The sequence below is a fragment of the Amblyraja radiata genome, chromosome 11 (genome assembly GCF_010909765.2).
Source record: "Amblyraja radiata isolate CabotCenter1 chromosome 11, sAmbRad1.1.pri, whole genome shotgun sequence".
Lineage (NCBI taxonomy): Eukaryota > Metazoa > Chordata > Chondrichthyes > Rajiformes > Rajidae > Amblyraja > Amblyraja radiata.
The window spans coordinates 55617271-55644449 of record NC_045966.1 but is presented as its reverse complement, the minus strand read 5'-3'; the positions used below and the strand labels follow the sequence as shown (position 1 = coordinate 55644449).

The 27179-nt window shown below is 44.4% G+C and overlaps 1 protein-coding gene across 1 annotated transcript in view; it reads left to right on the top strand.

The window, feature by feature from the left end:
* Positions 1–27179, top strand: part of dock2 (dedicator of cytokinesis 2) — a 703541-nt gene that overhangs the window by 562416 nt on the left and 113946 nt on the right. Inside the window, exons 33-36 of the mRNA XM_033029960.1 lie at positions 96–244; positions 4412–4497; positions 7062–7218; positions 19719–19759. Of these exons, the coding sequence (XP_032885851.1) occupies positions 96–244; positions 4412–4497; positions 7062–7218; positions 19719–19759 (433 nt within the window). The remainder of the gene's footprint in view (positions 1–95; positions 245–4411; positions 4498–7061; positions 7219–19718; positions 19760–27179) is intronic.

The following is a 27179-nucleotide window of genomic DNA, read 5'->3' as shown; positions in this document are numbered from 1 at the left end:
TGCTCTCCTTTGCTCTCTAAAGTCAGGTTTGCAGTAAGGAATATTTCCAGACATCCACTTCACTAATCAGTTTTCATCTTCATGTTGAATAACAGCACAGAACAAAATCCACTTCATCCCAGAGATGGTCGGCCCAATCCTAGAAATGACCCTGATTCCAGAGGTGGAACTTCGCAAGGCTACTATTCCAATCTTCTTTGACATGATGCTGTGCGAGTACACTGTGTTCAATAACTTCAGAAAGGTATGTAGGGGAAGATGATCGATCGATCGTGCACAAATCCTTTCATGACTCACTAGACAGTTCTGCCTGCGAAACAGAATCTGTCAGACGGAGATGGGGGTGGTGTTTGGGGAAATAGATGGAGCAATGTCGCGTGATAATTGCACAGTAAGGATGGTGATCACAATTCGAACGGGATGAGCTCAAAATTGCTGGTGCTCGTGGACGTTAGAAATAATGATGGATGTTACTGCACTCTATTGAACACTTATTGAATGAGTTTTGTTTGAACAGAGGAAGATGCATAATTGCTAGCCTAAAAAAAACCATGTTGCACCGTGATATTGATACATTATCTTCTATCTCTGAGATTAATTTTGCTGCAATCAATGGATGGAAGTTTGGAGGGAGAGTTCAATGCACTAATGCGATTACCTTACTTAAAGGGACTGAGTGGGGATGTATTTTTTTTAAATTTACTGGATGTGAGCAATGCTGACACTTATTGTCCATCGTTAACTGAATGAATGAATGAATGAATGAATGAATGAATGAATGAACTGCTCCTGAAATAAGCAACCAGTTAAAAATCTGGCCTAAAGTCACATGTAGGATATTAGCGATTGTTGGGCATGGGGCATCTTTCAGGAGTCATGGGATAGGGATAGCAGACAGTTAATACAAACAGGAATGAATCTTCAAACAAACTTGAATATTGAAACTGCCAAGTTCGGATCAGGGAAGGAATTAAATAGTCATCATGTCACTTAACATATTTGTTCTGTCAATCAATATTTGGGATGTTTGATTATCCAGGGAGTCATTTCTCAAAACCTTAATAAAAGAGGTATATTTGTGTGCCTGGATTTTTCTGCTCAGAATCTGTTGGCCCAGCCACAGGTGTTTCAATATTAAAAGGTGTCTTGTCAGTTGAGGAGTGCTTCCATTGTAAATATCTCCAGTGTCCATGGGCTCTTTCATTGTCACTACATCCGACAGCATATTTCCACATTAATGGACATCAGTTAGATAATGTCTGATAGTTTTACTGTTACCTTAACCAAGGGCAATAGGCTCCCAACAGATTGAATCTCAAAACAGACTAAAATAAGATAAACAGTGTAATCGCACCAACATGTTTCTCAATCTTTCTCCCTACAAATTTGCACCTCCCCTCGAGCAGTTTCTTGCTGGAGCAAAGCTAAGATACAGCATTTATACCCCTCTAAGGGGTGACATGGTGGCACAACGGTAGAGTTGCTGCCTTACAGCACATCCAATGCCAGAGACCCAGGTTTAATCCCGAATATGGATGCTGTCTGTATGGGTTTGTACATTCTCCTCTTGATCACGTGGGTTTTCTCCGAGATCTTCGGTTTCCTCCCACAGTCCAAAGACATACAGGTTTGTAGGTTAATTGGCTTGGTATAAATGTAAATTGTCCCCAGTGTGTGTAGGATAGTGTTAATGTGCTGAGATCGCTGATCGGTGCGGACTCTGGGCTGAAGGGCCTGTTTCTGCGCTGTATCTCTAAACTAAACTAAAAAAAAGGACTAATGGAGAATTGTTTAACTTGCATCATTTCCACTCCTGAACCATGGCCAGTTTTTGAGCTGCACTCTATTTTCCGCACAGTGTCTCATCAGGTACTTCTTGATTCATCTGTAGAAGGGATCATCACTCCCACATTGGCCTCATCTGTCACTTCAGAACCCATCTTACTCAAGTCCCCCTTGATACTGAGGGACTGCCAAAGAAGAAGAGTGTGGCAATAGCACCTGCACTCCCATGGGCTCAGCATTATCAGCTTGTTCACTGACGTTTAGTGGAGGATTAGCCTTGCATGCCTTTTCTGCAAACAAAGGTCCTTTATCATGTGTACCTGTGACAACACCACTTTCAACAAAAATGGTTTGCAATGGGGGCCTGGACTGCTCCCCACATGTCAGGAGTCATCACTTAATGATGGTGGACTTTGATGATGAAATTCACCATTAATTTCTGTGCTCCAGCAAGATTTCTGGCACCCTGAAGAATATACTGTTCAAAGATTAATACACCAAACGAGGCACCAAGCTCTATTCTGATCTCTATCATGACAAGAGACAAGCAGATGAAAGATCAGTGATAAGTGATAGGAGAAAATTAGGCCATTTGGCCCATTGAATCATGGCTGGTCTATCTTTCCCTTCTAACCCCATTCTCCTGCCTTCTCCCTATAACCCCTGACACCAGTACTAATCAAGAATCTAGCTATCATTGACCTGGCCTCCACAGACTTATGTGGCAAAGAATTCCGCAGATTCACCACCCTCTGACTAAAGAAATTCCTCCTCAATTCCTTCCTAAAAGAACGTCCTTTAATTCTGAGGCTATGTCCTCTAGTCCTGGATTCTCCCATCTGTGGAAGAATCCTCTCTACATCCGCACTATGTATACGTTTTAATGAGGCCCTCCCTCATTCTTCTAAACTTTAGCGAGTACAGGCCCAGTGCCGTCAAACGCTCATCATGAGAAACTGAGAAAAAGGTTTAAGGATGATTCCAAAACCCCTTTGAAAGGATGCAAGATTCTCACTGGCCTGAGAATCGCTGGCACAAGGGTACAAATAGAGAAGGTGCATTTACAATTGCTTTGGCACCAGTTCAGGAACTTACAGAACCCTAGTGTAAATAGCAGGGATCTTCAGCACATTCCAGACCACCCACTCACCCACTCCAACAGGCATTTCCCCTGACAACTTGGGCAGAGTTTGCCTTCCCATTTCGGACTCATTCATTACAGAAATGCAGCAGAAGCAAGTCAGATTTTCTCCATTGATCGACATTTGTGAAGCAGATGGTTTTTATAATGATTTAATAGTTTCATTGTTAACATTGCAGAGACTAATATAATTTTTAAATTAGATTTATTTAATTACTTGAATTTAAATTCTCCAATTGCCATTTGAATTTATGATTCTGTATCAATGATACAGATGGGGCGGCACAGTGGCGCAGTGGTAGAGTTGCTATCTTACAGCACCAGAGACCCAAGTTCGATCTAGACTACGGGTGCTGTCTGTACTGAGTTTGTACATTCTCCCTGGGACTGCTTGGGTTTCCCTTGGTCGCTCCGGTTTCCTCCCATGTTCCCAAGACGTACAGATTTATAGATTAATTGACTTCAGTAAAGATGGTCAATTGTCCCTAGTGTGTAGGATAGTGTTAGTGTATGGGGATCACTGGTTGGCCCAGACTCAGTGGGCCAACAGGCCTGTCTCCGTGCTATATTTCTAAACTAAGCTAAAACTAAAATTACCCTGAACAGTGGCTGTTGGCAACTTAATGTAACAACCATCACACAATGTATATATTGGTCAACAAATCCTAAAATATGGAAAGAACGAAGTGGCCTTTTTATTTTCAAATAGTTTAGCAATTAGTCACATTTCACAGACCGATCTTTTCCATTTTTTAGATATATATCCACATGGGAACAACCCCACACACGATTTATCCAAGTTGCATACCATCCTTCCTTGAAAATTTGTTGCCGATCCTTCAACTTCACTGGTACTAAATCCTGGAAATCCCTCCTCTGGAGCAACACAGGAAGATTCTCTGCATTGGTTCAGAAAAGCAACTCTCTATCACTTTCTCAGGGGCAGTTCGTCATCAGCAATGAACACTGGCCTTGCCAACAATGGCCACATCCCCAAAACAATTATTTAAAAAACCCAAGTAATCATTCTACTCTAAAATCAGCATCTGGGTCTCAGGAAGGAAGGGGAAGCTTGAATCAATTGGAAATGGGTCTAGAAGAGAACAGAGGTTGGTGTTGAGTGCATGAGGCCTGTATGGACATATGGTCTGTTATGTGTGTTTGACGTTGAAGGGTTTTCTGCTAATCAACATGACAGAAGCTCAGGGATATCCTGCTAAAGCTCTCTGAGAGAGGCAGAAAGGGTCTTGAATTGATGAACTCTGGGAATAAATCCAAAAGTAGCAGCTGTGAAGTGCTGGAAAAATAATGCTAAAGTCTTTCTTGAGACCAATGAAATATAAGTGAGTTAATGAGAAATTATTTTTCTACCATTGAAATGTTTACCACTACTTGTTCCAAAGTAATGCTTGCATAAATACTGTACTGCTCCTTTATTCATTGTCATCTCAGATATCCCAAATAACAAATGATTATTTTAAACAGTTTGAAGATGAGATTATCTTGAAGTTGGACCATGCGGTGGAAGGTGGTTGTGGTGATGAGCAATACATGCAGCTCTTCCAGACAATGTAAGATTTTATTCATTTAGAAATGTCAACTAACAAGCATAGAGAAAGACACATACACATGTATCAAGCTTAATGGCAAGGGGCTGAGAAATAATGGTTCAGCAGCTAAAAATGCTGAGCTTGACACATTCCAGGAATCAACCTTTGCTTCATGCTCTGCTTCCCTTGTTCAGAATTGTTCTTAATTTAAACTGTAAAGCTGATCCAGCAAATGGTTTATTATTGCCAAGAGTACCAAGATACAGTGAAAAACATTGTTATGTTTACTATCCGGGCAAACGTCAGGCTTCAATGGTGCACATATTAGGAATTGGGGCAATTATCAGTTATTTGTTATGGTGGTTTATCAACTTATTTTGACCTTATTAACCAGTAATGCTCCATGGCAAAGTCAATAGTGATGAAGAGCTAGCCTTGCAATAACTCCCTGGCTTCCTCATTCAGATGCAGGCTTTGCACATTTGGTTCATGGACAATTGTTTATAGTTCTTGGGTGGTATCCAGACTTATCCCTCTTGGTGCTTAATCCCCTACTGTGGTTGAAGAGTCAAGAGTGTTTAATTGGCATAAACACTGGGAAAGGAACAGTGTCAATTCTTACTTGTTGCAGTTTTACATTATCACAACAAGGTGACAAATAAATATACAATAATTAATAATACAATAAGTTATCAGTAATACGAGGTAACAAGGCCATTATAAGTGCAAGTCAACGTACATTATACAACATTAACAAAGTCCATAGTAGATCGTTGCTGAGGTAGGGTTGTGCTTAGGGTGGTGAAATGCACTTCAGGAGCCTAATGGTTGATGGGGAGAAGCTGTTCTTGAATCAGGAGGTCACAATTCTCAGTCTCCTTCACCTTCTTCCTGATGGTAGCAGCAATTTGAGAACTTGACCAGGGTGTTTATTTTAGTTTAGAGATACAGCATGGAAACGGGCCCTTCGGCCCACCGGGTCCGCGCCGACCAGCAATCCCCGCATATTAACACTATCCCACACACACTAGGGACAATTTTTACATTTACCAAACCAATTAACCTACATACCTGTATGTCTTTGGAGTGTGGGAGGAAGCCAAAGATCTCGGAGAAAAACCACGCAGGTCACGGGGAGAACTCCGTACAAACTCCGTACAGACAGCAACCGTAGTCGGGATCGAACCCGGGTCTCTGGCGCTGCATTCGCTGTAAGGCAGCAACTCTACCGCTGCACCACCACCCTTAAGATGCCAGTCATTGATAATATTAGCAGTACTTCCCGTACCTATTATCGATGGTGGAGAGGTCAATACCTGTGATGGGCTGGACAATATCCACCACTTTCTGCAGCCTCCTTTATTGTTCGACATTCAAGGTACCAAACCAGTCTGTGATGCAACCATCCAATAGGGCCTCTACTATACACCGGTAGAGGATTGATGGAGGATTCCTTCACCATGCCAAAACTCCTCAATCTTCTGAGGAAGTAAAGATTGATGAGCTTCCTTTAGCATCGAGGAAGCTGTTCTAGCCCAATTTACAACTTTAAGTGGCATGGTGATGCAACTAGCAGAGGTTTCACATCAGAACCTCAGTGACTTATGCCCCTGTCCCACTTAGGATACCTGAACGGAAACCTCTGGAGACTTTGCGCCCCACCCAAGGTTTCCGTGAGGTTCCCGGAAGTTTTTGTCAGTCTCCCTAATGGTCGAAAGTGGTTTCCGCTTCTTCTATGTTCCGGCGATTATTTAAAAAAATTCAAAACCGGCCGTGACTAAAGATAGGTTGCCGTTTTAAAAATCGGCTATTTTTTAGTCGAAGCCGGTTGCGATGATAGTTGAAGGTGGCTGCCGGAGGTTGCAGGTAGTGCAGGCAACCACCTTCAACTAGCATCGCAACCGGCTTCGACTAAAACAATTACCGATTTTAAAAACGGCAACCTATTTTTAGTCGCGGCCGGTTTTGAATTTTTTTAAATAATCGCCGGAACATAGAAGAAGCGGAAACCACTTTCGACCATTAGGGAGACTGACAAAAACCGCACGGAAACCTTGGGTGGGGCGCAAAGTCTCCAGAGGTTTCCGTTCAGGTTTCCTAAGTGGGACAGGGGCATTAAGGTTCATTCCTGACTGCTGGTGCTTTCTGTGTGGCTTTTAAATTTGTCATGTGGCTGTGAGGGTTTCCTGTGGGTGCACCGTTTGCCTTCCACATCCCAAAGATAAAAGAAGGGTCTCGACTCAAAACATCAGCTATTCCTTCTCTCCAGAGATGCTGCCTGTTCTGCTGAGTTACCCCAGCTTTTTGAGTCTAACCAAAGATATGCATGTTGGTGGATTAATTGGTTCATTGTAAATCATGCCAGCCCTGCCATTCAATGTAATTATTGGCTGATCATCCCCAATCAGTACCCCGCTCAGTATGTAGGTGAGTGATGGAATCTGGAGGGAGTTGATGGGAATGTGGAGAAGAATAACATGGGATCAGCATGGGTTTGGTTTAAAGAGGTTCTGAATGATCAGAGCATGCTCGGTGGTCTGAAGTGCCTGGTTTTATTTTTTTTGACTTTATAATCTCTGATCCAGCCTTCTAGAGCATGCTTCAAAACATCTGAACATTGAAAAGTCAGTGCAACACTTTGTCAACCTGGTCAAGGGTCTCCTGGAGAAACTATTGGACTACAGACTGGTGTTGAGTGACGAGAGCAGAGGAAACCGCATGAGCTGCACTGTCAACCTGCTGGTACGTTCACTGAGCAAATCTGCAGCTTCTCTGCTTGGTACCTTCATTCTGCCAATCCCCTCTCTTTGTACCACCCTTGGCAGCTCTGCTAGATCTGCAATTTCCTCCAGAAGCTTTGCTTCTTTACAATGTTTCCTTGTTCTGTCTCTGTGATCGACCTTGAGATAAGCTGCCCCAATTTCTCCTTCTTTTGTTCAGTGATGCTCTTTGTCTGATTACTGCTGTGCAGCGTGTCGGGACATTGTATATTTGAGGCACAATGCAAAATCTAAATGGGTGTTTTGCCTCAGAACAGAATAGAGTGTTAATGTATAATGCATGTTGCAACAGTGGGCAAGTTCTATAGGGTTTGCCGTGAATCAAATATTATACATAAAAAGTATTATCTACCATTCATATGGAACAAAAGAATATTGATTTTGAAAGGCAGAGATAAGGTCATAATTCATAAGTCATCGAAGCAGAATTAGGTCATTCGGCCCATCATGTCTACTCTGCCTTTCAATTGTGGGTGATCTATCTCTCCGTCCTAACCCCGTTCTCCTGCCTTCTCCCCATAAGTCCTGACACCCGTACTAATCAACAATCTATCTACCTCTGCCTTAAAAATATCCACTGATAAACTGATAAACTGAAGCTACAGACATGGTCAGTGTATACTTAGTGGGCTAAAGGCCAGTTTTTATGCTGTATGACTATGGGCAAAGGAGAAGTAATGTGCCAGGAGAAGAGGGGGGAGGGAGGGGGAGGGGATATCAAAGAGCAGCCCTGTAGAAGATTGACTATTCTACTGGAACGATTTGGGCCACTTATTTAATTCGGTTTGGTAGAGAGTGAGACCATTAATTGGGATTGTCAGATTGACCAGGTTAATTTGCATAACTTCTTTAAAGAAGGGAAATGTTCCTTGTTGTAATTACAAGCCCTCCATAAGAACTCAATTCAGAAGATATATATTGAGTCTAATGGAAAACATATTTAAAAGTATGTTCCACTGATAGGAATGGATCTAATTACAGCGGCTTTATCAACAGGGAAAGAAAGTTGTATAGGAAGGAACCGCAGAGCTGGTTTAAAGTGAAGAACCAACGAATGAACCAATGAAACAACCTTCTTTTCCAAAAGATAGACATAAAATGCTGGAGTAACTCAGCAGGACAGTCAGCATCTAGAGAGAGAGAGAAGGAATGGGTGATGTTCGAAGAAGGGTCTCAACCTGAAAGGTCACCCATTCCTTCTCTCCAGAGATACAGCCTGTCCTGCTGAGTTAGTTACTCCAGCACTTTGTGTCTATCTTTAGGAAAAGAAAGTTGTTTCGTCGGTTCATTAGTTCTTATCTTTAGATGCACGGAGACACAAGATGAGCGGTCAAAGTATGAGCAGGCAGTTTTTGTCTGTAAACTGGGCAATGCTGGTCCTCACTAAGACAGTGCACCTCAGCTGTTCAGACTGCAACCAGCTGGCCCATAACCTCTATCACTATGGCCTATTCTGTTGTTTCAACCCTCACTACCGTCCACCCAACCCTCAATCCGTCCTTGTGAACATGCAGCCACTTTGAAGTTTATTGACACCTGCAACTCATTAATCGAGTTAACATTGCCAGCAGTCGGGCCTGACAGGTGTAAAACTGGAGAGAGAGCATTTTTCTGAAACTCAATGGCATGTATCTAACATCAGAAGTCATACATTAGTGCGAGGGGAAAGATTTAAAGAGAATCTTTAAATTTAAATTTAAAGGAGCAATCTGAGGTGCGTATGTGGAATGACCTGTGAGAGGAAGAGGTAGAGGTGGGTTCAATTACAATATTTAAAAGACATCTGGACAGATGCACAGATAGGAAAGGTTTATACTTATGGGCCAAACACGACTAAGTGCGAGTAGCTCTGATAGGCAACTTTTTCAGTATGGACAGGTTGGGCCGAATGGCCTGTTTCCATGATGTATAGCTCTATGACTATTGTTATTATTATTATTACTCAATATTAATGCTGACATGGTATTCAGTGCCATGGAGAGGGTGGGGGGCCCCATTAGAGATGTGAATGCTTCAGGATTGATTTGAATCTTTAAGGAGTTATGGGGTCACCTAACTCCAGCGACCCAGGTTGAATACTGACCTTGGGTGCTATCTATGTGGGCTTTGTACAGTCTCACTGTGATCAGCTGGTTGCCTCCCGGTGCTCTAGCTTGCATCCACATCCCAAAGATGAGTGGCTTGGCCATGGTAAATTTCACCTGGTGTACGTGAGTGGTAAAATAATTGGTGGTGGTGGGGGTTAGAGGGGGGTGGGGGGAGAATTGGAAAGGGGATAGATTGCAGTGGAGAATGGGACTGATGGGATTGCCCTGAAAGCTGACATAGACTCAAAGGGCTGAATGGCCTCCTCTAATGTTGTAAAGAAATGTAAAGTTTCTACTGTAAATAAAAAGGAAAAAAATATGAACTCATATTTTTTTTTAATTCATTTTATTTGAAAGTTTTATACATTAATCATAAAAACGTGACACATGGGGAAATTAGTGTTTAGTGACAGAAATATTACATTGGAAAAAGATCATTTGCTTTCCATTTGTGAGGGAAGGTGTGGTGAGGACTTGCCAGATGATCGTTGATGGAATAATTGAACACCTGAGATCAAACAACAAATCCTCATGTTAACGAGAGTTGCCAGTCAAAACTGCCATGTACACATGGCTTTGTATCAATACTCTTGCTAGCTAACACATACTAGCATTGAAACATTCTGCAGGTTGTCCTAAAGTGATATTTTATCACACTGCTCCTAAATGTATCTTTCTGATACTTCAATGCAGTAGGGAGTAGAAGTCACCAAATGGTTTTTGTTCAGACAGAGAGCATTTCAGCCCATCAAGTCCATACCAATCCTAGACAGGTGCAATCCATCTTGATCTTTTCACCTGTCAGCTTCCCACATTATAGTCATACAGTGTGGAAACAAGCCCTACTTGCCCACACCAACCAACATGTCCCATCTATACTAGTCCCGCTTGCCTGTGTTTGCTCTATCTATCTATCTATCTATCTATCTATCTATCTATCTATCTATCTATCTATCTATCTATCTATCTATCTATCTATCTATCTATCTATCTATCTATCTATCTATCTATCTATCTATCTATCTACTTTTAAAACTGTGGGTGTACGGCGTTTTGCATTTGATTCATTACTCCGCGCAAACCAGACGCATAAACGCCGACATTTTTACCATTTCGCTAGCGATTTAAATTTTACATTCGCACATCCACTCCTTGGTCAATTATTTCCCCAGATTTTGTGTAAAATTGATCACAAAACTCAAACACAACTCAATTTTTAAGATCTAAACTGCTCTTACGGCTGACGTCACAATGCCCACATGCCGACCAATCCAGGCCCACAGGTCGTGGGGCCGTGACTCCTCACGCGCTGAATTTCTCCACATAAGTTCCACTGAAATCACAGCTGGCGCAGCTCGCGAAGCCCCGCCCGCCTGCGCGCCTCTTCCATCCCTGCGCGCTCCAGAGAGTCAGAAGCCCACAGCTGGACTCTGACGCTCACCCAATCCAAACCTCCCCCCCCCTTTCTCAAAATGCTCTGCAGATCGGGAAGTCACCGGAGGTCACAGCCGGTCACCGGAGGTCACCGGCTTGAACATGGCGGCGGCATTTATTGTCACGCGAGGCATAAAGGGCCTGTCCCACCAGCAGCATACACACCAATCAGCTGGGCAGGAGGCGGGCCGACTGAATTTGGTCATCGCATGCCGTCGGGCGGTGACGTCATCACGCAACGGCACGCCGGGTGGTGACGTCATCGCGCAACGCCACGTGCTAGGCGTATGCCGTCAAGACGCTGCGTACGACGTCAAGACGCCGCGTACGATGTCAAGACGCCGCGTATGACGTCAAGACGCTGCGTACGCCCGTCGAGACGCTGCGTATGCCATCAATGCGCCTGCGGGCCGACAGGCCGTTGACGCGTGGGATTTTCGGACAGTGCAAGATTTTTGGAACCCCGCGCGATGTCGGGACCAGCCCCACACAACTCCATATGCCTTCGCCGATCGAAGTGGGACCGGCCCCGCGAGTCGGTTCCCCCCTCCCTGTTCCCCCACTCTCTGTTCCCCCCCTCCCTGTCCCCCCTCCCTCTCTCCCCTCCCTCCTCCCTCCCACCCCCTCCCTGTCCTCCTCCCTCCCTCTCCCCCTCCTTCCCTCCCTCTCCCTAACTCCTCTCCCCCCCACCTTCTCTCTCCCCCTCCCTCTCCCTCAACCCCCTTCTCTCTCTGCCCTCACTCTCTACCCCCCCCCCCCCCTCTCTAGACGCGCCTACGAGTTGGGGGCTATGCGTCAGTAGATAGAGCGATTATGGGGTAAAAGGAGCAAATTAATAATATTAATATATTAACAAGGGGGGTAGTGCGGGGGGGTAGTTAGTGTGTGTGGGGGGGTGGTTAATGCGTGTGATGTCGCATGCGCCCCCCCCCCCCGCCTCAACAGCACGTTGGGCGAACAGACCCAACGGGTCTGCACTTGGTCTAGTGCATTACTAAAACTCTGATCTTGTTATCTTCCGGTTTGTGCGGTCTTTCTATTTGCGCAAAAACGGTTCGCGATAGCGCTACGATTTTTCACCAGTTCATTCACCGGTCTCCTATGCTGCACGATTGCAATAAGTTTCATTCCGATCGGTTGAATGTCCTAAAATTTAGCGAGGTTTAAAAAATCTTAAAAACCGCGCATGCGCAGATCGATCTCTTCTCCTGCCGTTCAGGGCTGCGTGAATTAGTCTCTTCCCCTGTCACTCAGCGGGACAGTCTGCCCCTTCCTGCGCCATCGTGTCTTTACTGGAGCTGGGGATGGCCGACGGAGGTTTCCAACCGGCCACAATTATCGGAGGGGCCCGAAGCAGCCCAGCCCCAAGCAGCCCAGTGTCGGAGACCCAGCGTCGGAGACCCAGCCAGCTTCGGAGACCCAGCCCAGCCCAGAGTGGAGACCCAGCCCAGAGTCGGAAACCCAGCTCAGCCCGGAGTCGGAGATGTTGCCAATGGCACCAAACGGAAAGCGGAGACTCTGATCCTGGCAGAGGACAACGACCAGTCCCCGCTGTGAATCTCCATCGCACCGCTAATTCCAGCCACTACCCCTCTGGTCCCCCTCGCTGGCTCCTCTCTCCTCCCGCATGATAAAACCCCCCTTCTCGCCCATGGCTCTTCCCTGTCTTTTCTCCAAGCTCACTCCCCCGCCACCCCCCTGCCCACACACCTCTCTCCCCCCACAACTCTCCCCCCACCCACACACCCCGCTAACGCCACAACTCCCCCCTGCCCATACACCCCCCCTCCCCCTACAACTTCCCCCTCTGCCCACACCCCCCCTCCCCCCACAACACCCGCCCACACCCCCACCCCTCCCTTCTTGCCACACACCCCACTTCCCTCCCTCCCTCCCCTCCTCCCCCCCCCCTCCCCTCCCCTCCCACACATGAAGAGGAGGGGGAGGGAATGCTTGGGGATGAGAGGAAATGAGCCGCACCTGCGCAGTTAGGGGAGATGGGTGAGTGGTGGAATATTGTGTTGGGGAATGGGTTGAGTTGGTGGACCAGGCCTCCCATGTGACTGGGACCCAATAGGTCCCGCTTAGTCTAGTATCATTCTAAACCTGTCCTGTCTATGTACCTGTCCAAATGTTTCTTAAACATTGCGATACCTGCCTCAACTATGTCTTCCGGCAGCTCATTTCATACACACACCACCCTCTTGTGTGAAAATGTTACCCCTCTGGTTCCTATTAAATCTTTCGCCCCTCACCTTAAACATATGTCCTCTGGTTCTAGTAAATACCCTTTATTATCCTGTTGGAAATGTATGGTTGGGTCTCCAAAATCCTACTTGGACGGTAATAGAATAGGCCAAGATCACCTTGCACCACTCTTCAAAAGAGGGTAAAGTTCATTATCAAAACCAAGGTATTCATCATTTGTGAACGTATTCAATTGCAAGGCTTCTGTTTTAGGATGAGACTGGGAACTTGTAGGTTTAGGAGTAACTTTTTTCCTAATTATCAAAGCCCATTGCTGTCCTGGTGGGCTAATGGTGTGTAGGCATCATCCAGAATGTGATGGTGCTGATCAGCCAAACCAGTTAGGTAGGGGGCAGCAGGGAGGCACGCATTGCCACCTAGGGGTGGCCCAGTGGCCCAGCTGCGAGAGCTGGAGTGGCCCGGGTTCGATCCTGCCCCAGGGTGCTGTCTGCGTGGAGTTAGCGAGTACTCCCTGTGACCTGGTGGGTTTCTACCAAGGACTCCAGTTTTCTCCCAAATCCCAAAGACATGCAAATTGATAGATTAATTGGCCTCTTTAAAACAAAATGCCACTGATGTGTAAGTAATGGTTGTGAAAGTGGGTTTACATAGAATTAGTGTGAATTATGTAACTATGTGGTCAGTGTGGACTCGGTGGGCCAAAGGGCCTCTTTCTTCGCAATATCTCTAAACTAAACAGGGTCAAGGATTATGGGGAGAAGGCAGGAAAATGGGATTAGCAAACAGAGATCAGCCATGATTGAATGGCAGAGTGGACTTAATGGGCCGAATTGCCTGATTCTACTCTTATTTATAAATAAACTAATTACCCTCATTGCCAGGCAGTCCCTAACGAATTCTATTGTGGAGAAAGAGTTCTCGTATGAGATCAATCCAACCAATCTGCAGGCTGGCGATATGATGGAAGGTGAAGGCCACTTGATTGAGGCATTTGAATGTAGCTGAGGTTAATTGAAGCCATTCTGAGAAAGAGCCAGCAATGGTAGGGAAAAGATATTTAGTCCCTTAGAGCTTTGATCTATTCGAGGCTGACAGACGTTCCATGCTTACAATGGAGACAAATCATCCCTAACTAACCTTCATGTGAATTGACAGAATGTTTCTGGAGCTTAATAAACCAGGATTGTACAGTCTGTTTATTCTTGCTATCGGCATAACTTAGCATATTATTATGCTCTTGAACTTCCAACTGGCAATCAGTGAATTAACACAATGAAATACCTGATGTTAATTACCTAGCTGCATGTTTTATCTGACAACAGGGAGCTGGTTTGTTTAATTTAATCTTGAGAAGCAACAAGCTACTTGAATTACATAATTGAAGGAGTGTTTGGAATAGCTTAGGAGGTAATAAAATCCATTATGTCACAGTGTAATGTTTCACTCATTCACCTTCGCTCCCACTTTCATTTTTTATTTTCATCTTGTGACGCGGAAGGGATTATATTTGGCCCATCGAATCTCTGCTGGCTCTTGGAGCATTCCCATCAGTGCCATTCCTCCCACTTATTCTCCCTGCAATCTCGTCTCTCTCGCATCCCATCAACTTCCCCCAATTCTCCTGCCATGTAACTCCACCAGGAAAGATCTGTAGATGCTGGTTTAAATCAAAGACAGACACAAAATGCTGGAGTAACTCAGCGGGTCAGGCAGCATCTCTGGAGAGAAGGAATGGGTGACGTTTCGGGTCGAGACCCTTCTTCGGACTGATAATCTACAGTCGACATGGTAATCTACAGTGGCTAATAAACCTGCCGCATATCTTTGTGATGCGAGAGAAGAACAGATCACCGAGGAGTCATGAACAGCTGCACAAGAACATGCAGAAATGCACAACAAAACTTTTCCTTTTTTAAGCTGTGCACTTTGCAACTTAAAAGTGATTGAAGTGCTGAAGGATATGTCCCTGAGCCAAGGATTTAAAGATGATTGCTATCCCACATATTGAGAATTTGAATTCAGTTGTAAGTAGCCTTGATATAATAGCCCAGCAGTGGTGAAAGCAATATCTATGTTATTTGAATGTCATAAACCTAACCTATATTCTTTTGGGAAATAAGCTGTTGCTTGAGAACATCATCTACGAAGTCCAGTAGTTTGGGCTGATGAATTTCATGTTTTTTGCTCAATCACAAAAATATGGTTATTTTTCATGATTGGTGGGTTACACAAATGTTCATCTGGTGCTACACAGCAGTATAGATGGTGTCATACAGCAGTATAGATGGTGTCACACAGCAGTATAGATGGTGTCACACAGCAGTATATAGCTGGTGTCACATAGCAGTATAGCTGGTGTCATACAGCAGTATAGATGATGTCACACAGCAGTATAGATGGTGTCACACAGCAGTATAGATGGTGTCATACAGCAGTATAGATGGTGTCACACAGCAGTATAGATGGTGTCACACAGCAGTATAGATGGTGTCACACAGCAGTATAGATGGTGTCATACAGCAGTATAGATGGTGTCACACAGCAGTATAGATGGTGTCATACAGCAGTATAGATGGTGTCATACAGCAGTATAGATGGTGTCACACAGCAGTATAGATGGTGTCACACAGCAGTATAGATGGTGTCACACAGCAGTATAGATGGTGTCACACAGCAGTATAGATGGTGTCATACAGCAGTATAGATGGTGTCATACAGCAGTATAGATGGTGTCACACAGCAGTATAGATGGTGTCATACAGCAAAATATAGCTCAGACACAGGCCCTATAGGCCACCTTGTCCATGCCAACCAAGTTGGCATTTGGGCTGATGTTTAATGTGATATACTTTATCCTTTATCTGTACACTGTGGACAGCTTGATTGTAATCAGGTCTAGCCTTATCTTTGACTGGATAGCAAGCAACAAAAGCTTTTCACTGTACCTTGCTTCACATGACAATGATAATAAACTAAACTAAACTAAACTAGTGGTAGATGCAAAATGCTGGAGTAACATAGAAACATAGAAAATAGGTGCAGGAGTAGGTCATTCGGCCCTTCGAGCCTGCACCGCCATCCAATATGATCATGGCTGAACATCCAACTCAGTATCCCGTACCTGCCTTCTCTCCCTGATCCCTTTAGCCACAAGGGCCACATCTAACTCCCTCTTAAATATAGCCAATGAACTGGCGTCAACTACCTTCTGTGGCAGAGAATTCCAGAGATTCACCACTCTCTGTGTGAAAAATGTTCTTCTCATCTCGGTCCTAAAAGACTTCCCCCTTATCCTTAAACTGTGACCCCTTGTTCTGGACTTCCCCAACATCGGGAACAATCTTCCTGCATCTAGCCTGTCCAACCCTTTAAGAATTTTGTAAGTTTCTATAAGATCCCCCCTCAATCTTCGAAATTCTAGCGAGTACAAGCCGGGTCAGGCAGTATCTCTGGAGAGAAGGAATGGGTGCCGTTTCGGGTAAGGCCCTTCTTCAGACTGATGTCAGGGGAGGGGGCGGGACAAAGATAGAATGTGGTCGGAGACAGTAAGACTAGTGGGAGAATTGGGAAGTGGAATGGGATGGAGAGAGAGGGAAAGCAAGGGCTATCTGAAGTTAGAGAAGTAACTAAACTAAACTAGTCCCATTTGCTTGCATTTGACCCACATCCCTCTAAACCCTTCCCATCCACATATGTGTCCACATCTCTTTTAAAACTCGTAATTGTATTTGGTTCTATAACTTCCTCTGACAGCTCATTCCAGATACAAATTACCCTCTGAATGACAAAGTTGCCCTGAAGTCCCTGTTAAATCTCTTTGCTCTCACCTTAAGCCTATGCCCTCCAGTTGTTGAATTCTCTCCCCTGGTGAAAAAAGACTGTGAGTGTTCACCTTATCGATGCCCCTCATGATCTTGTACATCCCAATAAGGTCACCCCTCAGCCACCTATACCCCAAAGAAAACTGTCCCAGCCTATCTAACCTTTCCTTATAATTCAAGCCTGCAAGCCCATTTAACATCTTGATTGATCTCTTTTGCACTCTTTCCAAATTAATGACATCCTTCCTATCGCTAGGCGACCAGAACTGCACACAGTCCTCCAGATGTGATCTAATGACTTATATTGCTGCATTATGAAGTCTCAACTTTTGTACTCAATTCCCTTCCCAGTGAAGCCAAGCATGCCAAATATCTTCGTCACTTCACTGTCCACCTGACTAAATATTCACTTCACCTTACTGTCCACCTTTGAGGGAACTGTGCAGCCAGATCTTCTGGGGTAAGGGTGACCTGTACAAAAGGGATGGGTTACACCTTAACTGGAGTGGGACCGACATTCTGACAGCCAGGTTTGCTAGTGCTGCACGGGTGGGTTTAAACTAAATAGCGGAGAGGAGGGGGTGACAAATTGGGAGTTAAAGGGGAAGTGAGTACAGGAAAAGTTACGAATGACACCCGAATTAATGGGACGGAAAGTTCAAGAAGGGACAAGAGAGTAAGGTTAGGTGAAAGAGGAACCGATGTGAGAGGGGATGTGAATACCGAATTAAAAGTGTTATTTATGAATGCGCGAAGTATAAGAAATAAAGTGGATGAGCTTGTTAGGAATTGTTAGGATAAGCTCAGTTAGGAATTGGTGAGTATGATGTTGTGGGAATTACAGAGACATGGCTGCAAGAAGTTCAAGAGCTGGCAACTGAATATTCATGTATATAAGTCCTATCGAAAAGACCGACAGGTGGGCAGGTGACATAGAATCAGAAGATGTAGAGTCATTGTGGATAGAATTGAGAAATTGTAAGGGTAAAAAGACCCTAATGGGAATTACCTACAGGCCTCCAAACAGTACCCTGGAGATAGGTTGCAAGTTTCAAGAAAGAAGGGAGAGAGAAAGCAGGGATTTAAAGACCTATTAGCCTGACATCAGTGGTGGGGAAGATGCTGGAGTCAATTATCAAAGATGTAATAGCGGTGCATTAGGATAGCATAACAGGATTGGTCCCAGTCAGTGGATTTACAAAGGGGAAATCATGCTTAACAAATCTTCTGGAATTTTTTGAGGATGTAACAAGTAAAAAGGACAAGGGCGAGCTAGTGGATGTATTGTACCTGGACTTTCAGTAAGCCTTTGATAAGGTCCTGCACAGGAGATTAGTGGGCAAAATTAGAGCACATGGCATTGGGGGTAGGGTATTGACATGAATAGAATATTGGTTGGCAAACAGGAAACAAAGAGTAGAGATTAATGTGTCCCTTTCAGAATAGCAGGCAGTGACTAGTGGGGTGCCGCAAGGCTTGGTGCGGTTGAAGGGCCCAATGTCCTACACCTACACCTACTGTCTATATGTCTATGTGTCTATGTATCTCTCTGTTCTGCAGCACTTCAGGACTATCATTTACTGTTCAAGTCCCCCCTTGGCTTGACATACCATAGTGCAACACCTCATACTTGACAGTTGAATTATACTTGCCATTCCCTGGCCCACTTTCTCAACTGATCTGCATCTTATCTAAGTACTGTAAAGTTAGATAACCTTCCTCACTGTCTAATATATTGCTATTTTGGTGTCACCTGCAATTTTACTACCAATGTTAACCACATCGTCATCTGATTGTTGATGTGTATAACAAAGAGCTGGACTTTAGCAACAAACCATGTGTTTTAGTATGGCTGCTTCTTAATGTTTAAAGCTCAGTACTGTCCCCGATGGAATACTATCAGCTAACCCATGTGCAATGCCTAGCATGTGTAGGAAGGGACTGCAGATGCTGGTTTACACCGAAGATAGTTCTCGACTCGAAACGTCATCCATTCGTTCTCCCCAGAGATGCTGCCCGTCCCGCTGAGTTACTCCAGCATTTTGTGTCTATCTACAATACCTACGATGCAGAATATGCAACAAATGACAACATGTGTTAAGTACTGTCATTTGTAGCATATTTCGCCAAAATGTCATGGTTTTCAGCTTTGGAAATATCATGGAGAACTCAGGGAAATAGGCTGTCAGAGCATTCTAAAAACAATAAATGAACTATCTAAAGGGTTATTCAGCTACTGTTCACTAATGAATAGAGTAGTACTGTTTAATAGAACATAGAACAGTACAGCAGAGGAACATGATGCCAAGATAAACTAATACTCATCTGAGTTGGATGATCAGCCATGATCATATTGAATGGCGGTGCAGGCTCGAAGGGCTGAATGGCCTACTCCTGCACCTATTTTCTATGTTTCTATGTTTCTATCAGTCCAAGCATAATCCACATCCCTCTATTCCCTGTATATCACGTGCCTGCCTAAAATGGCACCATCACATCTGCCTCCATCACCACCTCTGGCAGCACACTCCAGAAACCACCACCCTCTTTAATTTAATCTTTTGCACATATATGAAACGAGCGGCCAGAGAAAGAGGTTGAGGCAGGCACAATACCAACATTTAAAATACATTTGGATAACTATTTTGTGGAATTTGGGTTAAACACTGGTAAATATGATGAGCTTAGATGAGCTTAGATGAGCATCTTGGTCATCATGGACAAGTTAGACCAATGGACCCGTCTCCATGCTGTATGGTTGTATGACCCAGTTTTGGGTCATACACATAGAAGCAGGACCTTTAGCCCAGTTTGCTCTGACCATCATACGCACACATCTACACTACATTTTAATGCAACTTAATTTTGTCTGTGTTATTTAAATAATGAGATGTTATTATTTATCTCCACAGAATTTCTACAAAGATATTAATCGAGAAGAGATGTACATAAGGTACGTGGGCAATTAAATTTAGTCCATTTTGTGTGATCTACACCACAGGTCAGTGCTGCAGAGTCATAATTCGCTTGAGGTATATTTCATTCTTCTTACTGAGGTAAAATGAAGAGTAAATATTTGCTGTTCAGGAGCTGCACATTATTTTAAATAAAAATAATTGGGCCCAAAATGAAATATTGGGTAATCGAGAGGAAGTAAACAGGACTGAAGACAAACATAAACCTTAGCTAATGACAGGTTCATTTAGGTGTCTTTGCGTCTTTTCAGACTGTGATTGAATCAGAAACATAGCTTATAGTCCTTGCTCAATCCATTGAAATGCATTATCTGCAAGTAGCTTTTCTCAGCCTCTGGAGCTTCGTGGGATCAGTGCAATCTCTGTTCACAATCTTCACAGTGCTTACTCTGAGCCTAGACTGATGACGTGATGAGATTCATGTCAGTATATAAGGCATTTTTAAAACTACCAAACACTTGATCATTGATTTCAACAACCAGAAGGAATGAAATATAAAAATTGATTTCCAGTTCAGTCTCGGCACCTTAGGAAGATCCATGCATGGACATGGTAGAATACCTTAAACAGTCAGGAGCAATACTGAATGTCTAGCTTGATAAATAGATGTGACTTCCATATTTCTTTACAACACACAGTCATGGCAAGATATAGCATGGAAACAGGCCCTTCAGCCCACTAAGTTTGCACTGACTGTGAACATACCCATTTACACCAATCCCACATCCTCATCAATTCCCCCCAGATTCTACCATGCACTAACACATTAGGAGAACTTTATGTGGTAGCAGATTTTTACATCGTTCGAGAAATTAACTCTCTAGCCACTAAATGGATGAGCATGGATAAGGGGAATGTCTTCGATACGCATGCGAGCTCACTCACAGAGACCATCAGAGCTTCATCACAGATAAGGCTTCAACACACAGTCTTTTGATGAATAAATGCTTTATTGTTGATAGACAACAGTGAGATACATCCAAATTTCTCCCGACTCGTTACTATAATCTTCATCGAACTCCAGCTTATTAATTCAAACATTAGAAAACTCCTCGTGTCTCAATTACACTTCACCTGATCTCCTTTAAACCTCACATGGTCGAAGGGTTAACCTTTTCCCTACTTAAATTTAAAATTTCTAAATTTCTTTATTTATATAGCACATTTTTAGTCAACTTGCATTGACCCCAAAGTGCTTCACATAATTACATCCACACACACAGGCAAAGGTGGGTGAAGTGTCTTGCCCAAGGACACACACAGGCAAAGGTGGGTGAAGTGTCTTGCCCAAGGACACAACGACAGTATGCAATACAAGCGGGATTCGAACCAGCTACCTTCCGGTTGCCAGCCGAACACTTAGCCCATTGTGCTATCTGTCGTCCACACTTGCTCCAAACTACACTAAAAACTAAACTTCTGCGCAAGCATCTGAGCTCCAAACACACCCATAAACACATCATAAATCCCACCCACAATATAACGAGCAGTCTAAAATTTAAAGGCACATGCCATCATCAATGACATGCAAAACAAGCCAAATGGCCACTACACTTTACACCAGCCAATTAACCTACTAACCCTTACATCTTAGGGATGTGGGAGGAAAGCAGAGCACCCGCAGGAAACGCATACAGTCACAGGGTAAACGAGCAAACTCTGTACAGACAGGACCCGAGGTCAGGATTGAACCTGAATCTTTGAAGCTGTGAAACAGCTGTACAATCTGCTGCATCACAGTGTTGCTGTAGCAATGAGAAAAACGTTGGGGTCAAGAAGATGATGACAAACTTCAAAGGTAGCTTGTGATCATATGAGTGTGGTTGTCATTGTTATGTTACCGTAGTAATATTCCAAGAAGATGAACTCTAATCACACTGGAAGAATTCTGCGAGCGTGGTTTAAAAAAATAAAATTGAAAGGGTTCCAGTAAAAGTGAAGCTGAATTTATTGGCGGGTTACTGAAAGAGAACTGTTTTTAACTGTCTCATCGACATGGGACTTCAGTGTCACATCAGCATGATTGATTCTTTGCTGTACCCTGAACTTTGCAACCCATTCAGTTTTATAACCTCCATGGTTTATCATATTCCAGCATTGGGCGGCACAGTGGCACACCTGGTAGAGCTGTTGTCTCACAGCACCAGAGTCTTAGTTTAGTTTAGTTTAGAGATAAAGCACAGAAATAGGCCCTTCAAGATAATTCAAAGGTCTACAATGAGGTAGATGGGAGTTCAGGTCCGCACTCTAGCTGATGAGAGGATCATTCAGTTGCCTGATAACAACTGGGAAGAAACTGTTTCTGAATCTGGAGGTATGGGTTTTCAAACTTTTGTACCTCTTCCCTAATAGGAGAGGGGAGAAGAGGGAGTGACAGGGGTGGGACTGAACCTTGATTATGCTGGTGGCCTTGCGGAGGTAGAGTGAAGTGTAGATGGAGCCAATGGAAGGGAGGCTGGTCTGTCAGTTAGTTTGTGCTACATCCACAACTCTGTAATATCTGGTGCTCTTGGATGGAGCTGTTCCAATACCAGGCTGTGATGCATCCTGAAATATGCTTTCTACATGCAGCTGTAGAAGTTGTTGAGGGATGTTGGGGATAGGCCAAACTTCCAAAGGAAGTAAAGGTGTTGGTGTGCTTTCGTGGCCAGGGCTTCAATATGGTTGGTTCAGGACGGTTTCCCATGCACCTGGTGGAGATACAGCACTCCGTTCCATTACCACCATGTGGATACCCACAGTCTTTTCAAGTGAGGCAGTAAATTACTTGCACTTTGTTTATGATGCGGTCCAATCAACAGTGGATAAACATAACCTGGGTTGGGTCAACACTTTGTAGAAATGTTGTGAGGGCAACCCTGAGTTTCCAGTAGTGCTGGAGTAACTCAATGAATCAGGCAACATCTTTGGAGAACATGGATAGATGACATGTTGGGTCAGCTCGCTACTTCATACCCCTGTCACAATCTCCATTTCCATCACACCATGACTTCTCTATCTTTCACCTCCTACACTATTCCAATAATAGCCCAACATCAGCTTGAGAAACAGCTCCTCATCTCTCTGGGAAGAGCCATCCCCTGGGACAAAGTTGACAAGTTCAGGTAACAACTTTTGCTTTTCTCTCTACAGAGACAGTTGAACCATCCTGCTATCATTTGCTTTTTTCTCGTTCTCTGTTTTCTGTCACTACTTATCAGTTTTTAATGTATTAATCTCTTTGGTGGGGGAATCACATTGAAACCTATTGGATAATGAAAGACTTAGACAGAGCGGACGTGGAAAGGATGTTACCAGTTTGGGGAGAGTTTGGTGCATTGAAGGTGCAAAGAGAGTGGGGAGTGTTAGTACAGGATTCCCAAAAGTTCCATTTGCTGGTTGGCAAGGCAAGGCAAGGCAAGGCAAGGGTGGTGAATCTGTAAAATTAATTGCCACAGGCAGCTGTGGAGACTAAGTCATTGGGTATTTTTAAAACAGAGATTGGCATTGGCATTGGCATAATAAGGGAATTGAAAGTTATGGGGAATAGCCAGGGGAATGTGGTTGAGAGGGAAAAATTAATCAGACATGATTGGATGGAGAGTAGACTCGATGGGCTCAATGGCTAATTCTCCTTGTATGTCTCATCATCTCATGCTCTAGAACCAAAGGGCACAACCTCAGAGTAAACGGACATACCTTTGAAATGGAGATGAGGAGGAGCTTCTTCAGCTACAGCCTACAGGGTGATGAATCTGTGGAATTAATTGCCACAGACGGCTGTGAAGGCAAAGTCATTGGGTATTTTTAAAGCAGAGATTGAGAGGTTCTTGATTATTAAGGGTGTGAAAGGTTACGGGGAGAATGCAGGACAGTGGGGTTGAGAGGAGAAGATATATCAGCCATGATGTGGTAGACATGATGAGCCAAATGACCTCATTCTGTTCCCATGCATTATGGTTTTATGGTCTCAGGCCTGTACGAAGCTTTCCAAAAAGGGGCATGATAAGTTTACAACATTTTTTATGTGAAATAGTGTGTGCGCTGCGCACATCATGAGCGCGAAGCATGAGGTCCCTCGATGCCGGGGTCCAGGACCTGCTTAAGGGCCCTGGAAGCTCTGGGGTTTTAGATGCTCTCTGATGCATTCTGAGCCTTATTTTGGAGCATTTTTGCACCAAATTTATGACCAATATTTCAGAAATTAACAGGAATCTGAAGTAGTGTTTTCACACAAAGGGTGCTGGGTGTATGGAACGAGCTGCCAGAGGAGGTAGTTAAGGCTGGGACTATCCTACTGTTTAAGAGACATTTGGACACATACATGGATAGGACAGATTTAGATAGATATATGCCAAACGCGTGTGAGTGGCACTAGTTTAAATGGGACACGTTGTTCGGTGTGGGCAAGTTGGGCTGAAGGGCCTGTTTCCACACTGCATCATTTTATGACTAAAAAGTTAAGAAGAAAAATGAATGTAGATAAGTAGAGCAGATTTGAAAGAGGAGTGAAATGTAAAGGCAGAGAGAGGTTTATGGGTGGAAAGGAACATAGGAAAGGAGGGGGGAGAGTGGGCTTGGTCAGATGGGTGAAGGGGAAAATAGACACAAAGTGCTGTAGTAACTCAGTGGGTCAGGCAGCATCTGGGGAGAATATGAATAGGTGACGTTTCACAGACCTCCCGACCTCCATACTCAGCCTGACCCGCTGAGTTACTCCAGCACTCTGTGAAACGTCACAGAACAGGGCAAGATTAGCAAGTTTGCTGATGATACAGATGTGAGTGGTTTTGCATATAGTGAATATGGTTGTGAAAGATTGCAGCAGGATCTGGATCAATTAGCCAGGTGGGCAGAGGAATGGTTGATGGTTGCATGGTTCCTTGAAGGTCGTGTTGCAGGCATATCAGGTGGTCAAAACGTATTTTGGCACTTTGGCCTTCATCAGTCAGAGTATTGAGCATAGAAGTTGTGAGGTCATGTTGCTGTTGAATAAGACATTGGTGAGACCGCATTTAGAATATTGAGTTCAGTTCTGGGCACCATGTTATAGGAAAGATGTCAAATTGAAAAGAGTACAGAGATCTCCATCCTGGATCAGTCCAATCAGGGTTGTGTCATCCGCAAACTAGACAGAGGTGTTGACAGAGGTGTTTGTGGAGGTGCAGTCATTGGTGTGGTGAGAGTAGAGGAGAGGGGAGAGTACGCATCGTGCGGTGCTCCTATGCTTAGCATTTGCGGGTCCAAGAAAAGCTTTCCCGTCTCACATGCTGCTTCCTGTCTGTCAGGAAGCTGGTGATCCACCGACAGAGGGGTTCAGGCACAGTCAACTCAGAAAGTTTGGAGCGTAGTAGCTCTGGTACAATGGTGTTGAATGCAGAGCTAAAATCAACAAAAACAAAATCCTTGCATAGGTCCCCTGGCGGTCTAGGTGCTGGAGGATGAAGTGTAGGCCCAGATTGACTGCATCATCCACAGATCTATTGGCCCAATATGCAAAATGCAGAGGGTCCAGCAGAGGGATTGTGATATTTTTCAGCTTGGCCAGCACAAGCCTTTCAACGGTCTCCATGACTACAGAGGTCAGTGCGACAAGCCTGTAGTCGTTAAGACCAGTAAGCCTTACCTTTTTGGGTACAGGGACAATAGTGGAGAATTTGAAGCAGGCAGGGACAGTGCATCTTTGCAAGGACTGGTTAAAAATGAGTAATTGGGTGTGAAGTGTTGGTGGGGGTGGGAAAGAGTCCACTCTTTTCATTACTGGAGTCTTGCCTTAAGCAGGTGTGAGGTGGTGAATGGGAAGGAGAGGGTGCAGGGTCCATTCTTTGCAGATTGGGGTCTGGATGTGTTTGTTGGGGAAGGGGTACCAGGGTTACGTTTCTGATTTTCAAACCTGCAGTAAAACTCATTCAGGTAGTTCGTCAGCTGACGATTGTCCAAAGAGCGGGGGGCTTTCCTCTTATAGCTGGTGATTTATTGCATGCCCTTCGAAACTGAAGAAGAGTCACTAGCTGAGAACTTGCTCCTCAACTTCTCAGAGTACCTTTCCTTGGCAGCTCCGATTCCTCTTCTCAGCTCTTTATCGATTAGGCTATCTTTTAACACTTTAACGATTAGGCTATCGGTTTGATGCATATTTGCCCCCCCCCCCCCCCCCCCCCCCCCTCCCCCCGATCTCGAAATGGAAATGTTACATCTGTATATAATGATCCCATTAAAATGTGTATTTATGTCACAAACTATGGAATTCATATTTTTCTGTATTATTATCAAGGAAAAGAAAGCAGTTCCAATTATTTGATATTATTTGATATTGTTTAAAATTATTCATATGGAGGAGAAAATATAATAGCTCTAAAACCTACCTTAATTTTGCAATCTCACTAAAGATAATCCCCCTTTTCCTCTTCCCTCCCCCATCTCTCTCTCCCCTCCCTTCCCCTCTCTCTCTTCCCCCTCCCACATCCCCCCCCCTCTAGTTGGGGGGACGAAGATGAAGGTGGCAAGGGCCCAGCGGGGTTGGCGTGGGCCCAGTGGGTGTCAGCGGGGGTGGTGTGGGCCCAGTGGAGGTGGCTTGGGCCCAGCAGGGGTGGCGTGGGCCCAATGGGGGTGGCGTGGGCCCAATGGGGGTGGCGTGGGCCCAGCGTGGGTCAGTGGGGGTGGCGTGGGCCCAGCGTGGGTCAGCGGGGGTCAGCGGAGGTGGTGTGGGGCCAGCAGGGGTCAGCGAGGGTGGCATTTTTTTACCCCAGTGATTTTTTCTTACTCTGGGGGAAAAAAGGGGGGTGCGGTCACACCCAACGCACCCCCCCTTCGGACGGCTATGGGTCTTATGGACAACTTTGTTCTACTCCCTATTAGATATATGCTACCTAATTTCTTCACCCACCTACCCTGCAACATAACTCTTGTTTTCTCACTTTCCCAGTTCTGATGAAGGATCCTTGACCTGAAACATTGGATCCTTGACCTATTGGTGCTGCCCGACCCCATTGAGTGCTTCCAGCAATCTCTATTTTTGATTTGCATATCCACCATCTCTGAATTCTGCAACAGTTATTATCTACTATTCGTCACATTAGAGAAAGTCCATATTGTGATACTACATACTACAACTCTGTGGTGCTGTCTGGATGAATCAATGCATTGTGTCCTACCTGACTAAGTCATTTTCCCATCAGCTGCTACCAGCACATTCTCTGACAGATCCCGGAAGTAACATTTGCATGGGGATGGGTAGCTAACTGTTGGAGTCTGCTTCAGCCCAAACTAAAATTAAACTCCCACATGGAGCTGAAGCTGTGTATATTAGTCATCAATAAGATCGCTGTACAAAGACCATAATCTAATTCATGCACTCAGGTGGAACATATTGGAGTTTTGCTGCCATGGTTTATAATGTAATTGGAACCTTTCAATTAG